The sequence below is a fragment of the Diabrotica virgifera genome, chromosome 8 (genome assembly GCF_917563875.1).
Source record: "Diabrotica virgifera virgifera chromosome 8, PGI_DIABVI_V3a".
NCBI classification, from domain to species: Eukaryota; Metazoa; Arthropoda; class Insecta; order Coleoptera; family Chrysomelidae; genus Diabrotica; species Diabrotica virgifera.
Genome location: NC_065450.1, coordinates 462949 through 480236, shown reverse-complemented (window position 1 = coordinate 480236; position 17288 = coordinate 462949). Strand labels below are relative to the sequence as shown.

Here is a 17288-nt window from a genome sequence, read left to right as displayed (position 1 = left end):
AGGTAATTATAGTACTTTAAAATTATCTTTTAATGTTGTTTATCGTAGGAAAATATGGTCTGGGAAATCGTAATGAGAGAGAGTAACGTCTACTACAATTTTGCTAAGAGCAGAACTTCATTATTACAAACACAGTTTTCAAGCTACCCAACAGACGACTGTATACATGGCGATCACCCGCAGATTCATCGGAGAAAGTATTTAGGAACCAGATAGACAACATTATGATAAACGAAAGATATCGTAATACTGTTAAAGCCGTGAAAGCATATCCCGGAGCAGACATGGCCTCAGATCACAACCCACTTATCGCCAAAATTACGCTCACACTTAAAAATATTAGAAGATATCCGAGAATGGCTACTATAGACATAAGCAAGCTTAAAGAACCCAACGTAAAAGAATGCCTTCAACACGAACTGCATATGAACTGCAGAAAGCTGACCATAGGCACCAATGATATTGACGAGCACTGGGAGCGACTAAAACATTGCCTACTAGAACCTTGTAAATAATTACTAAAGACTTCCATAAAGAGAAAAGAGGAATGGATGACCGACGAGATACTGAATATGACGGAACAACGGAGACAACATAAGAACAAAGATAACAATAAATACAGGGAGATTAACCACGAGATAAGGAAGTTGATAAAGCATGCAAAAGAAAAACACTTTGAAAAGAAATGCAAATGATCGAGGACCTCCAAAAAAGATACGACCTATTTAATCTTCATAAGAAAGTCAAAGAAATGGCTGGACTAAGAACAAAAAATCTCACTGGTGCACTTCTGGATAGACACGGATTTGCTTTAACACAGACCGATGAGAAAGTATAACGTTTGGCAGAATACATAGACGAACTGTTCGATGACGAAAGAGGGAACCTGCAACACATAGAACTTACTTCAGGAGAAGTAGGTCCAGATATTGCAAAAGAAAAAATAATCCACGCATTAAAACAATAAAGAACGGAAAAAGCTCAGGACCTGACATGCTTCCTATAGACATTCTAAAAATTATGAGCAGCATATTGATGTTTTAGTGATACTCTTAAACAAAATTTATAGCTCAGGCACATTACCCAAAGAATGGTTAACGTCAATCTTTATTTGTCTCCCTAAAAAGAAGAACGCCAGAGAATGCGGCGACTATCGCACCATTAGCTTGATGTCCCATCTGCTAAAGTTGCTATTGAAAGTCATCCATAACCGAATATATCATAAACTGGACATAGACATTAATGATACGCAATTTGGATTTCGCAAATGCCTAGGAACTCGTGAAGCTGTTTTTTCATTTAACATACTTATACAAAGGTCCCTGGACGTCAATCAAGATATATATGTGTAAAGTAAAGAAACATAGACTCACTCACAATCATTTAATAATACTTCGACGACCGGTTTCGATCTCTACAATATTCAGATCATCTTCAGGTCGGCGTTACAAGTAGTTAAATGAGGACCTTGCGTTCAAAAGGGGCTATATCCATTTGAAAAAAATGTCCAGGAAACGAAAAAAACTTCTTATCGGTTGGCCTTAGTACTTGGGGATAACAAGATAAAGTTTATTTGTAGTGTTTTAGGAAAGTAGTTTGATGCAATTTGATTTTTATTTTTTGAGTTAACGTTTTTTGATAAAAATTGATTATTAATCTGGATATGGATAGTTTTGATTAAAATTTTAAAAATTCTGAAAAAGAACTAATTAATACGTCAGAAAACACATTTTTATTATAAAATTGGAATACAAAAGTCAAAAGGAACCAAGAGAAACAAAAAATATTTATATGTGAAGAGCAGCTTCTTCATCCAAACAGTCACATTCCTCGCTCTCATCTACTTCTTTGTCAGTAGATTCCGTGTCTGCATTAGCGGAAACAAGTAAATCCTTATACCATTTTAGATCTGCTCGCAACATCCAATTTTCACCAAACAGCTCTTTCAGAAGCTTCGTAAGACTGGGTTTCTTCTTATCTGGTAACGAGTTTCTGGGCTCTATAATGTTTAGAACCAGGTTTCCATCCTCTTTTCCTTTTTTTGGCCTCATCTGACGCGATTTATTTCCAGATGCAAACCGATAATATAGGTGTGTATTTACTTCAATCTTTTGTTGGTTTTGAATGTCTTTTGTTATAAAAATTCTTTTTGTTTCAGCAATGCCCTTTACCTACAGCAAATAAGAGCTTCCATGCAAATAAAAAATTACTTAAAAATAAGTTATTGAGTAAGAAATCAAAAATGAAAGTATACAAAACAATAATTCGACCGACGATGATGTATGCAGCCGAAACTCTTAGCATGACAAAAAAACAAGAGGAAAACCTTAGAATACAAGAAAGAAAAATACTAAGAGCAATATTAGGACCAATAAAAATAAATGACAATGAATTTAGACAAAGAACGAACCTTGAGTTACTGGAAGAAATTGAGGAGGATATAGTATGTAAAATAAAACAGCAAAGAGCAAAATGGCTAGGACACATATGGAGATCCGGATCAACTACGACGATATACTCAATATTGGAATGGACACCAGCTGGCAAAAGAAGACGTGGAAGACCAAGATCTACATGGTTACAAGAAGTAGTAAGTGATCTCAACAATGCGGGCATACGACATTGGAAAGGGAAAACCAGAGACAGGAAAGAGTGGAGAAAAATAACAGAGAAAATTAAATAACGAACATGAGGACTGATCTACCTCAAAACATAGATCTAGAGAGCGTAAGCGGCGTAACCCCTAAAGGGGTGTTTAGCCACTATATATATATAATGCCCTTTACCTTATTGTACACTTTATCTAGTTCCTTTATATTAAAAAGTTTCCAGTCGTTTCCTAAGAGTTTTACTTGACCACATTCTGAATAAAATTTGACGTACTCCTCTTTAGAAATTATATCGGTATTTTGCCTAAGCAACTTCTCCACTCTCCCAAAACAACGATCAGCAGCCATAGAACTATGTCCGCGGACTGGAAAAGTGATTGAAATTTCGGACACATCTCTTGGAGACTTATTTTTAAGCCAAAACATAAGTGCATGAACGATGTAGGAATTTTTGTTTTGACCTGTGCACCCATCACAGAATAGTCGAATTTTCTTAATTTCATCGTAGTCAAGAGAATCTAGATGGTGAAGAAGCGCTGAAGCAACTTCTTTTGAGCCACGTCCAGCATAATCTTCAGTCCACATGTAGAAAGTTGGATTACGCGAAGACAGCGCGACACAACAAAAAGCGTAGAGACTTATCTGATGTGAGTAAAAGGCATCGCCAATATAGCCGTCCGAGGTAAAGGCTGTACCTGTTGAAGGTCAAAGCAGAAACTTAAACTATTTTCTGGAGTTTCTTTGGTTAACTCAAAAAAGGCAGCAGCACGTTTTTTATGTACGCGGTATTCCACTAGCAGCTGATTTCTAATTTCAGCTTTTGGCTCAAATTTGCACTGTTGTTTTAGTCGCGTACATTTACTACACACATCCGAAGCGGGTTAACCCAATGTTAAAATCGTGTATAAAAACCTTTCGGAACATAAAATATGACACCCGATTTTGTGGGTATTCTTTATAAAACATTCTCCATAACTTGGCAACTGACAGACTTGCAGATAAGTATATTCTCTTTGACTTTTTCCTATTATAATGACTTTCGCGCCCTTTTAGTCTCTTGAGAAAATGTCGAACGCATTCTTTTTTATCTTCACTTTTTTTAGATTTATGATCACCGCCCCAATTTTCCTTCGGAACACCACCTGCAAGGAGGACTTTCGCAACAGTATTAACTTTTTTTTTGGAGATACTCAGTGCAGCAAGAAAAAACTTGACACACCCGCGTTGCTTTGTTGTCGCGCTTAATAAAATACGAGACACTAAGATTTTTCAAGGGGATGGCATTCACGTCAGCCGATCTATGACGAGCAATAGGAGCGACGGATAACATATGGCAGAGTTTAACGTCTTGTTTAGTTTTAATCGAATCTGCATAAAATTTCTGCCTTAGGGTTTGGATGTGCCGTTTTCTAACTGTAGCACACTGAAATGATTTCCCATTATGTTGGCAACGCCTTTCGAATCGAAGCAGTGTTGGATCGGGATCACCATACCTGTAAAATGCAAAGAAACTAGCGTAAAAAAGATTATATTTATATCAAACGACACTAACATAGCCAGTGGGACCAACCCCCAAACCCCTTAAACCTTAGTCTCCCCACGGTACTTTTAAGTACCACCAAATTCTGGTACCCTAAAATCCCAAGCATTGAAAGAGATCGACTTTTAGAATTTTCTGTTAAATATATGTTTTAATACACGTATATTATACTCTATACAAAAATAACTATTGCAAAATAAATAACACAAACACGTTATTTTTAACTGGTACTTATAAGTACCGTCGGTTTATTCAACGACTAAATTACAAATTACAAACTAAATTAAATTACAAACTAACGTTATGGTATTCCACAAAACAATTATTTTTCTGATTACTACATAAATAAACGGTAAATTTATTTTTTGAAGTCTATTTTATTCTTTGCCATAACTGCGACAACTGTAAATAAAATACGATCGTTGTTAGTTTTCCCGACGGTATTTCTAAGGATCGGTCCAAAATACAATTATATAAATAAGAACAATCCGATTTCATTTTAAATACACAAGTTTTGTAGGTACTCGAAAGGATCATCCGCAATTGGCTCCGTGCGTCTCCCCTCTACTTACAGTCACGTGACACGCTGTCAGATTTTGTCAGAACGTTTTAACATTGAGTCTTATGGGATTATTTTGTTAAACTTGAATATTTTATTTTGTAGTGATGATAACCGAATACAATTGTTAAAATTCATTAGTTATTAATTTATACTGTAATTTATAGTGCAACAAAAATATTTTCTTTTTCGTTAATAAAGATTTATTGACATAAACTGCGATACTGAGGTTATGTATACAAAATCAAACTGATCATCAATATTGGAAATAGAAGAATTTATATCAGATTAAGTGCGTTTTTATTTTCTGTTTATATTAATACATAATATCACTAGCGGGACACGGCATTTTTTTAAATGTCTCATTTAAACATACACAAAGCGTCCTGATAAAATTTCAAAAAACCGCCACCATGAGCAGGTCGGTCGATTTTGCTTTGACACTTTGTTAACGCTCAGAGCGAATAAGCAACGTTTTTAGCTTATTGTAAAAATTTATGACCAATAAAATAAGGCGGACTTAAAAGCACCGTCGGGAAGTAACTGTAAAAAAATATCTGAACATCGTGGGAGACTAAGGGTTAAAAGCAAGCAATCGAAAAACGAATGTGTAAAAATAAAATTATTATTTACATAAAAACAATGTAACCAGTAACTGAATCGTATATTATAATTTAAATTATTACATACCTTGATGACTGTTTATACTGGCGTTTTGTCACATTTTTTATGCGGCGTCTAGAACCTTTATTTCCCTGCTCTACGGTGATCATTTCTTCATCCATATTGCACGTGGACGTCGTCAATCGTCAATATTTCCGGAAGCAAACCAGCACTACTCCCACAAGAGTTGGCGAATAACTGATCGTCCATGCCCCGGAATCTTATATGAACAAACTGGGGAATTTCCCCCATCACTTTCACTACGGTCAGCTAATAAAGAGAAATGACAGCCTATCTCTCTCACGAAGACTTTAACCAATCATTTTGTTAACACCATATCTGATGTCACAAATAAAATAATCAAAAGAGGCTTAACTCGTCAATGTCAATTCTGTCAAAAGTAATGACAGTTAGTGGAAATAATTTTCCATTAGTTATTAGTTTACAGTTTTTATTGTATTTTCTTTAACAATTTATTCTTAGTAATTGCATTAAGTTGGTTCCTTATTCTTCGTTTATAAAGTGTAGTTTTGTTTTAGTTACGGTTACGAAAGAACTTTTGTGTTGTATTAAAAAAACTAAACTTGGTTTATTATTGTTGTGTACTGTTGTGTACAAATCATAGAAAAGTTAGAAAAATGCATAGGTAATTAGTTTATAACTGTTTTATCTGAAACAACAAATAAATACACATACCTATATTTAGAAAAACATTGTCTAACTTTTTTTATATCCCTTTTCCTTACTAAATTTGACAGCAAAAATAACATATTTTGTAACTTGAGAATTCCGAATAATTTATGAGTATTATTTAGATATTATATAAATAAAATACTTTAACAAGGTTAGTAAGTTCTGGTATTTTATTTTAATAATATAGGTGAGATTATTTCTTGTAAAATAATAAGATATTTTAATTAGTGACGAAAGGGCCCGCAAGAGGCGCTGAACGGATGAAATTAATGCTTGTCCATTTGAATTTCCCACCAAATGGTGATTAGTTAACACTACGGTCGCAAGTGGCGAAAGGAACCAAATTTTTACAGTGAGTTGCCTATCTATCCGGTAATACTATATTATTTATCTATGCTGATCTTCACTCAACGAACGCCTTCAACCCCTACCACTCTTTAGTTAACGGTCAACGCGAGGCGGTCGCGAGTTCGCCGAGTGTATCGTTACAGTATTGTCAGATGCACCACTATTTTGCCGTATTTCTGAATATAACGAATTATTGGATATAGCCACTTTTGATCGCAAAAGTAGGATATAGCCACTTTTGATGCAAAATGCCGACTTTATATGCGATTTTAAAATATAAATAGCTCGTTTTGAACGCCAATGAACGTGCCAGTTGATAGATGTTGTAAAACTTAGCCGAAAATCACAAAATAAGCATAATTTGGAAAAAAATTGATATTACCCCTTTTGAACGCAAGCTCCTCAAATGATGCCGTTACAAGGGATGCTTTGTAAGTTTATCGATAACATGTTTAAACGTCCAGATTATGCTAATAGGATAGCTAGGTGAGGAATTATCCTATTGGCATAATCTGGACGTTTAAACACGTTATCGATGAACTTACAAAGCATCCCTTGTAACGGCATCATTTAACTACTTGTAACGCCGACCTGAAGATGATCTGAATATTGTAGAGATCGAAACCGGCCGTCGAAGTATTATTAAATGATTGTGAGTAAGTCTGTGTTTCTTTACTTCATTTAAAATGAACTCACATATGCAACCCATTCAACATATATATGTGTGTTTTATTGACTGCAATAAAGCATTCGATAAAGTACGACATGAACAATTAATGCATGTCCTGGAATCAAAGAAGATAGGCTACAATGACCTCACGATTATATCTAATTTATTCTATAAACAACGAGCAAAAGTACGTGTTAACGATCAGATATCAGAGGAAATTGAAATCAGACGTGAAATGAGACAGGGATGCGTGTTGTCACCAATTCGTTTTAATACCTACTCGGAAGAGATCTTGAAAAAAGCTATTTAGGGTGAAACAGCTGGAATGAAGGTAAATAGAGTTTCCATTAACAACATTAGATATGCGGATGACACTGTCATCTTAGCTGAATATATTGGGGATCTTCAGAGGCTGGTGACCATAATAGCGGAGTTTGGACAAGAATAAGGTCTAACAATGAACGTCAAGAAGACAAAGTTTATGAGAATATCAAAAACTCAAAGAAATAACGAGAATATCTTTATAAACGGATCCAATATCGAACGAGTGGACCAATATGCATACCTTGGAACAATGATCAACTCCACAGGAGATTACTTACAGGAAACCAAAATCAGAATAGAAAAATCCAGAGCAAATTTTAACAAAATGAGAAAAGTGCTCTGCGCAAAAGATTTGACGTTGGAGCTAAGAGTTAGGTTGGCTAGGTGCTACGTTTTCTCGACTTTTTTTTTCCCGGAATGGAAGCTTGGACCTTTAATGCTGCATCAATGAAAAAACTAGAATCATTTGAGCTGTGGGTTTATAGAAAAATTCTATAAATATCGTGGACAGAACACGTCACAAACAAAGAGGTTCTGAGAAAGATGAATAAAGAAATGGAAATCTTAAATACCATCAAAACAGGAAAATTGAAATATCTCTGACATATTACACGTGGGGAGAGATACAACTTGCTCCAGTTGATTATACAGGGAAAGGTTCAAGGAAAAGAAGCATAGGAAGACACAGAATATCGTGGCTGCGCAACCTGAGAGAATGGTACGGATGTACGTCAAATGAACTTTTCAGAGCAGCCGTCTCAAAAATTCGAATAGCTTTGATGATTGCCGACCTTCGTCGCGGAGATGGCTCTTAAAGGAGATTGTTGAAATACCAATATGAGAGTCCTATTTTCTGTACACTAAAATATGTAGACTCCAAAGAAACTTTCAAAATAGTTACGAATCTTTGGTAGCCACGACAACTGTATTACACTGTACCTATTATTTATAACTTATTATCAGTCATCAATAGTTCAGTTTGCATCAACTAAAATAAAATGCAATCAAACAAATCTATGTTCTCCAGTGTGCAGTAGTGAATTTGCTAATCTTTGACTCGTTAATTCTGCTATATTAAACCTTCTCTAACTTTCAGTTATTCTTCTTTAACCCGGCACCTGCTACGTGGCTTTGCAAGGCGCCAACTGCCACGTTGGGTGCTGACAGCACCCCTTAAAAATTGTCTGTGATCTACTTGCTTATAAACAAAATATTGTGTTGAGTTACACAAGTATATAAAAAACATGCTTTATTAACATATTAGCTACTAATATATTATAAAAGTTAAAAAATAAAATTAAGAAGGTGTGATAAGCAAATTAGCAAGTACCAACCCATAATAAATGAAGTGAAGTAAAATATCTAAAAAAATTAAGATTTATTGAGCATAGAGACTATATTAATGATTTAAATCAGTTGTTACAATAAAAAATGTAAATCTGACCTGTTTATCAAAAACACAAAAAACAATTTAAAATTTAAACTGCCAGATGATGACACTCCGATTCTACTTTGGAGCTACAAGTTCAGAACTAAAGAACCACTTCAAACTCAAACAGGTCTATGCTATATAATATTATATAAAGCTACAATGACGCACAGCACGGTTAAAAAACTTGGAATACCAAATATTTGATAAAAATGTGTTATGGGGTGCTGGTAGCACCCCACGTGGCAGGTGCCGGGTTAAGTTCTCTGTTCATTACGAACGTTAACTTGTAACACGGCAATTCTTATCTTGCTTATGGCACTTCTGAACAGTTCGACCGATGTGAGCCCGAACCACTTCTGCAGATTTTGGAGTCACGATTTTCTTCTCCTGCCTGGTCCTTTCTTAATGCCTATTTTCTCCTGAATAATTAATTGCAGCAGACGGTACTTATCGTAAAATATAAAGGAAAAGATTACTCTCATTGGCTGTATACCATAATAAAAAACTTACTAAGGAAGTAAAACCTCACTTGTAGGTAAATGGTATATAAATTTATTAAAATTTTTACCTGAAATGATCCAAATTGGATTGAAGTGGGTACATCTTTGGTACAAAAATTACACAAACGTTTTCGGACCAATCAGTCCATCATCAGGTAGAAAACTTTAGATCCAAAGTAGTTGGAACTAGCTACATAGTTAGGTCAAAAGACTTTAAAATTACAATAATCAGGCCATTTCGGCTACAACAATGTCGACAATAAGTTGATGTTTGAAGAATTTATAAATCTAGCGGTACTATAATGTGGTCTTCATCTTGGTTTCAAACATCGACTTATTGCCGACATTGTTGTAGCCGAAAAGGCCTGATTATTGTAATTTTAAAATCTTTTGACCTAACTATGTAGCTAGTTCCCACTACTTTGGATCTAAAGTTTTCTACCTGATGATGGACTGGTTGGTCCGAAAACGTTTGTGTGATTTTTGTACCATAGATATACCCACTTCAATCCATTTTGGATCATTTTAGATAAAAATTTTAATAAATTTATATACCATTTACCTACAAGTGAGGTTTTACTTCCTTAGTAAGGTACTTATCGTCTCTTAATATTAATTTGAGCTAGATATTTAAGTTTTCCTTATTTAATTGTACTCACGATTTCATTCTCTGCTCCGATTCTTTGGATTACGTCTATGTTGGTGATATGTTCGGTCCAGAATATACGAAGAATGTGTAGGAAAACCTACATTTTAATTAAAAACTAAATTTCTATGGAATTCGAGGTATTTCTTTGAACTGGTTCCAATCTTACTTGAATAATAGGAAACAACTAGTTAGAGCAAATGATACTGACTCTAGTCTCAAAAACATTGTATGTGGTGTACCTATGTGTACCACAAGGTTTGGTATTGGGTACTCTACTGTTCCTTATCTTTATAAACGACATCACTTATCTAAAAATCGATGGAAAAATTTTTCTTCTTACTGATGACACCAGTATCACTTGGAGCAACTGAACTATTGCATCTTCTCATGCAACTATAACTTCTGATTTGCTTACGATAAAAACCTAATCTGACTCTAATTTAGTCTCTTTTAGCGTGACTAAGAGAGTAGCATTATCCTATAAAAGTGCTCTTCAACCCCTGGTTGTTAATAACAGCCAGGTCCCTACCGTCGCTACCGTTGATTCTGTAAAATTGTTTGGTATTTTTTTAGACAGTAACCTCAAATGGCCCATTCATATCGATTTGTTAAGTAAGAAACTCGCCTCAGCCTGCTATGCTACCTGCATCTGTTTCGAAAGACCTCAATTTAGCATCTTCTAAACTAACATATATTTTCCTTGTTCGAGTCTCATCTTCGATATGGTCTTCCTTTTTGGGGTTCTAGTACGGCTGCCCAATTAGATGTTATTTTTAAATTACAAATAAAATCAATAAGGTAGCTGTTTGGTCTCAGAAGAAGAACACATTGCAGAAGTTACTGCAAAGATCACGGAATTTTAATCCTTCCATCTTTATATATTTTAGAAACTGTTTGCTTAATTCGTAAACACATGCATGTCTTTCCAGCAAGGCCTCATTATGACTACTCCACCAGAAATTCAACTTTTGATGTCTATTTACCGATCCCGTCCTCTGAGTTAGTAAAGAAATCTATATTATATTCCGCAAAAACTCTATAAAACCATCTCCCTTTACGACTCAAATCTGCAACATCTCTCCCCAAGTTCCGTAAAATGACAAAAGCTCGTCTATCTAAAAGACCATATTATTCAGTAGAAGAGTTTCTTAATGACTAACTAAGAAATTACAGAAATGTACAAGTAACCAAACTTATCTATATTTGGGTGTCACATGCAGCAGCTTAAACTTATTAGTTCCTATGTCTGTATTTTACTTTGTTGTATGTTCACTTTGCAATTTCTATTAATTTTTGGAATATATCTGTTTTGTTTTATTTTCTTTACTTTATTAACTTTTATTTTTTATATTGCCGATTTATCAAATTTCACAAAAGTGTATTTATTATTGTTAATGTTATTATTTATTTTTTTTCTCTGACGTTATGTTAAGCTTTGTCCATAAAATTTGTATAATTTTCAGTGACAATAAAGCATATTTCTGTTCTATAAGAGTCTCTCTTAACGTCCAAGCCTCCCCACCATACAATAAGATCGAAAATGTAGCATTTAAATGGAGGTAGTTTTAGGGGGAAGAGAGATCCTTGCTTATGAGGAGCTTTTTTTCCATATTGTTAAATGCTCCTCTAGCTCGTCCTATTCTCGCCTTAAAATCTGTGGCCTGTTCCAATTTTGCATTTATATTGATACCAAGGTATACATAAGATTCTACATGGTTAACTAGTAGGTTATTTATCCATAATTGTCGAGCAAATTTTTGCTTTTTGCTTATCAGCATCCATTGTTCTTCTTAAAGTTGAGGTTAAGGTCGTATTCTTCACTAACTAAATTAACCCCTTCCATTGCGTTTTGTAATTCATCTATAATACTGGCAAGAATCACCGTGTCATCGGCATATCTAATATTGATTTTTATTTTTATTATTTTTTTTTAGTTCGCATATTATCTTTCTCTCCTTCTAACTCTTGAGTACGGGTAATAACTTCTGAAAGACTTTTCAGAAATTTGGCAGAAGCAGTTCTATAAAAAAATAAATCACTAATAGATTTTAAAAGCTTACATCTGATTATGGCCCCTTAACGAGAGGTACAAGAAAAACCATAATGGCGATGAAGTCGAATTTGTCGATAGTGATAGACCTTTCTCTGATTAATATTCGAGGAAGAGAAAGTTATGTTGCATTATAGTCCCCGTCAGTAGCTTTGAAAGAACTTTTCCACATTTCTGAAAGCGTTCGAAACTCTTTGTAGAGATTTCAACTTTTCATGAGCTTTGATATTTTAGCTGCGTATAGTTAGTACATCTACTATATTTATATCAAATTAGACAAAATAATATAAGCGATATTTTTATTTTAATATAATAAATACATACATATCAGTCGATATACAGTCTACCAAGGTTGAACAAGTGGTCCAGAAGAGTAAGCAGATACCAATGGTGATCCGTGTGCAGCATAAGCAAGAGGAGCTGGTGCAAAACTCCTGGCAACTACTGGTGCTGAGTATGCAGATAAAACTGGAGCTGGAGCAGCATAGCTTAAAGGTGCTACACTTTTGGCAACAACTGGAGAAGAATACGCTGACAATACTGGAGCAGGAGCAGCATAAGCTACAGGGGATACGCTTTGAGCTACTAATGGAGATGAGTAAGCTGATACAACTGGAGCGTGGGCAGAGTATGCGACTGGTCCTACTGATTTAGCTACAACCGGTGCGGAGTAGGAAGAGATGACTGGAGCCGCTGCTGGTAGCGCAAGAGGTGCAGAATAGGCAGACACTACTGGGGCCACTGATTTGGCGACAACTGGAGCAGCAACGGCGAGTGGTGCAGAGTGGCTACTGTAAGTTTGGATATAAGACCTTGAAACTGCTGCTGGGGCAGCAACCACGGGTGCTGCAGCAACGACGGGTGCCGCAGAGTATGCAGAGACCACTGGGGCTGCAACTGGAGCTTCGCCAAATATTCCTGCATTGACGTAAGCGACAAGAGCAGCAAAGACGAGTACCTAAATATAATTAAATAAAATTTAATTTTTTGTTTGAGAATAAGTATATTAATTAAATAAGAAAGTGGTCATTGTCATATTAAATAAGTAACTAACCAAAAAATATTTTTTAACTTACTTTAAAAGCCATGGTGTTGTTGTGTGTTTTGTTAAACAAGAAATGATGTTCTACCACTTAGTCAGTCCAGTTTTTATACAGATGTGTCACTACTTTCGATTTTGTGCAAGGTCTCGGTTAAACAGTATACTTAATTATTAAGATGACAAAAGTAGGCGTACCTGGTTTAGAGGTTAACAACACTTAATATAGCTGTCTGTATTTTTTTTATATCATAATATATTATATCATTTTTTTAGAAACTGCAAAATAGAATATTTTCAGAATTCCATATCTTACGTGATATATTATATTATTGTTAAAATACAATCTCTTTATTCCAAAATTTATAATTTAAATAATGCAATCTAAATAATTTTAATTTGCTCTCAAAAGATGTAAAAACAATTCTGATCATGTTTCTTTTTATTATTAAAATTTGCTTTTCAAGCTACCCAGTAATTTTAAGCCGGTTCTTTTAAAAGGAAACAATGGAAAAGGGATAAATGAGACTAAGTGGCTTTGCTAGAATAACCATGTAGATGTGATTGTAATTTGTATTGTATTCTGTATTGTAATGTAAGTACAGTGGAACCCCGATTAGTCGGCCTCCGATAACCCAAAAGTCCGGCTAACCCGGACCGATTTTCATCAGACACAACAAAAATTTTTTCACTGTGACTGAGTTTTCTATTAAGAAATAAACAATACTGTATACAACTGTACGTAATTTAGGTGTACTGTGTATATGTATTTCTTTTTTTTTGCAATTATAATGGAGTTTATCTGTAAATATTACCGTTACTTATTAATTTCTACCATATTCCGGCTAACCCGGATTTTCGATAGCCCGGATCGGCCTCGGTCCCGGTTAATCCGACTTATCGAGGTTCCACTGTATTATAATTTGTATTTTAATAACTATTTCAGCAAATTTTGAGCGAAAATAAAAGAAGACCTGAAATGTAAATAGACCTAAGTGCCACTTTTTACAAATATCCTTTTTTTGTTGCTAAATAATCTATGTACCTATGCCAATGGGTGCTTAAAGATCTGTTGAAATTTTTTTGTAGCCAATTGGAGAGTATTTGGCACATACATATATCTTTTAGCAGTTTATTGGCATAGGGACATAGATTACTCAGGAACAATAAAAGGATATTTTGTAAAAAGTGGCACTTAGATCTCTTAGCATTGTAGTTCTTCAAAAACTATCAAACATAACTTTGCAAAAACATGTCGTGTAATAGTTGAAAAAAAAAATACAGAAAAACATAAAAGATAACTATTGTGGCATATACTTTCTAAGGAGTAAGAGAGTTAATATATCTAGGCTCACAAATCAACCAAAGCAATATAGTAACTGCTGAAATTAGGTGACGTATAGTACAGATGAGAAAGATGCAGGTGCGAAGGGGAGGCCTATGTTTAATATTGGATGTCGCAAGGCCAATAAAATAGAATAGTATAGATAAAGCAGATAAAGAATACTATGGATTAAAGAAACTTTTAACATCAAACATAGTGACAAAAAGAACAAAAATATTGACATACAGAACTCTTACCATACTCGTCCGAAAAATAGCAGTTGTTGAGAAATTAAATTTAAGTATCATTATCGTACCCATCTAAAAAATTGTATGAAGATTTTAGTTAGGTAATTTTTCAAAAGCGCATTTTTTAAGACAGATATAACGACGGTTAAACTGCAAAACCCCGTAAGTCGATTTTTGGTCCATTACTACTTTTATACTTTGTTGGTTTATACTTTTACATATCTTTTAAACTAAGAAAGCTTTTAAGTCAATAATTAAATTTAATGGTACTAGCGACGCCTACAAAAAACCTCATAAGTAAGATTTTAAGTTACAAAACCTCGTAAGTTGAATTTTTGTGAGACAAACCCTCGTAAGTCGCTCTTTGACAAAAAAACAATATTACTAAATTTTACTTAATGGTAATGGGATCGTTACCTAAATGAACCCTACACACACAAAACGAATAAATTGAATCTTACATAACGAAGCCAAAATGTTTTTCGTCTCTCCTCTAAAGTTACATAAAACTGACTTAAGAGGTTTTGCAGTTTAACCGTCGATATACAAAATTGACGTCCAACCCTTGGACGTATACTACCTAAATGGTAATAATAGAAAATGTTTTGATTAAACATGGTTATGTGGGTTGGAGTGTTTTAGATATGCTTCTTTTCATGAGCATTTTTCAGTGCGTCACAAATTATAGAAAAAAAGTTAAGTCCGTGATAATATACATTTTAGTAATATGACATTTTAGTTAAATCTGACAGTTGTCACATTTTGTTTGCAATTTAGCATAAAAACAAATCAATTGTGTTTATTGCATTTATAAAATGGTATTTTCTTTGATTTGTATAGTCTTATAAATTGTACAAATTATATTCGTAGATATATTATATAATTCGTAAATAACTTTTTTTCGATTATAGCGCCATCTATTGACAACTAGAATAAATGTTATAAATGTTACCGACGAAATGTAATCACCGACGTCCGTTTTTTTTCTGTCACATTCCATTTAATGCGTTAGAAAGAAATCGAAAAACTGTGACGCATTGAAAGATCCTCATGAGAAAAAGATAAATGTAAAACGATAGTTTTGAATAAATAATTATAATACCTTGAACATATCAAAAACATACTACTCATTTATAGTACCAAGATCCGTTTCAAAATCTAAGTCCGGAATAGTGAACACATCAACATCTTCTATCAGATTGACAGCAGCAACAAAATTATTGTAAAAAGGTTTAGCATCATCTGGAATGAGGTGCATATAACTTTTGATCTCTTTTACTTTTGCATCTGATTTACATTGGGCCAGAGCAGTACAAGTAATGTCAAAAAATTTTCTACAATTTGACGTCGCTGTATGTTCATTTTTTCCTCTTCCAGACATAACTATCATTGTAGGGTTAAACACAAACTCTTTATCTAAATCTAAACAAATGTGTTAAAAGGATTACCAATGTTGGAGTGCTACGATGTATAAATAAGGAGTTAGAAATTATGAACAATAAAAAAAACTAGAAAACTGGAATATTTGGGTCACATTACCAGAGGAGAAAAATATGAGTTGCTGAGAATTATTATGCAAGGAAGGATCCAAGGAAGAAGAAGCATAGGAAGAAGTCGCATCTCCTGGCTGAGGAATTTTAGAGAATGGTTTAAGTGTACTTCATTACAACTGTTCAGATCAGCAGCCAACAAAGTGACCATAGCCATTATGATATCCAACCTCCGATAGGAGAGGGAACTTTAAGAAGAAGAAACAAATGTGCATGAATAAACACATAATTTCGTACTCGGTGATTTACCCATATGGCAATGGCGATTTACCGATATTACAACGTAATAATTATAATATCTACTAAAAATTGCTTTCACATATTATCTGAACACAAACTGTAAAATGATACCAAGTGGTTTGGACGATTTCTGATTGTATTCGTATTTCTAATATTTACATTGAATTTTATAGGTAGAAAACGTTCAACCCTTTCAATCCCAAAAAACACATACTAATTTTATTCTATCGTGAAGCGTTGAAATAATTCAAACCACTTGACACGTTCGAACGGTTATTTCAATACGGATATTGAAATCAATTTATATTTTTTAGAACACGCTCAAACCACTTGAACTTATTATTCATGTTAGAACTCTGAGTTAGGCAAGATTGTGGGTTAGATTGTGACGATTTTATTAAGAGGTAATGTTTTCGCTTGGATGGTTTCTGCACATTACAGAAACAGGAATTTTGTACTCGCTGGTAAGAAAATCTCATTTTTGACAATTTGTGGGTTAGACGTTTTCTGCTTAACTACGTCCAAATAATGCTAGCGGGAATATAGATTATGGCGTAGGCGCTATAATTATGACCTTTACCATCTTGACTGGGGAGACGAGGCAGGCCCAGAACACGATTTAAGGATCAGGTGGAAGACGAGTTACGAGTGTTAAGAGTATAAAATTAGAAAACCATGGGGAAGGTCAGAAACGAATAAAAGCCGATCATAAACAGGTCAAGACCCACTATGGGTCTTGCCAATGATGATGATGATCCTTCCGGGTATCAACCAATAATTCGACGGTTTATTGTTTCTTCTAGTGGCTGCTCTATTTGATAGTATTGTTCGTCGGTGTCTAATACACTTT

The 17288-nt window shown here is 34.4% G+C and overlaps 1 protein-coding gene across 1 annotated transcript; it reads right to left on the bottom strand.

Annotated features, from left to right (window-relative positions):
- Positions 1-12322: 12322 nt before the first annotated feature.
- On the bottom strand, positions 12323-13161 carry LOC114335998 (cuticle protein LPCP-23-like). Its single transcript, XM_028286298.2, has 2 exons — positions 13114-13161; positions 12323-12995 (listed from the first exon to the last, which is right to left on the bottom strand). Exons 1-2 carry the CDS (start codon positions 13123-13125, stop codon positions 12381-12383), a joined length of 627 nt encoding a protein of 208 aa, XP_028142099.2. The 5' UTR covers positions 13126-13161; the 3' UTR covers positions 12323-12380.
- Between the last annotated feature and the right edge of the window lie 4127 nt (positions 13162-17288).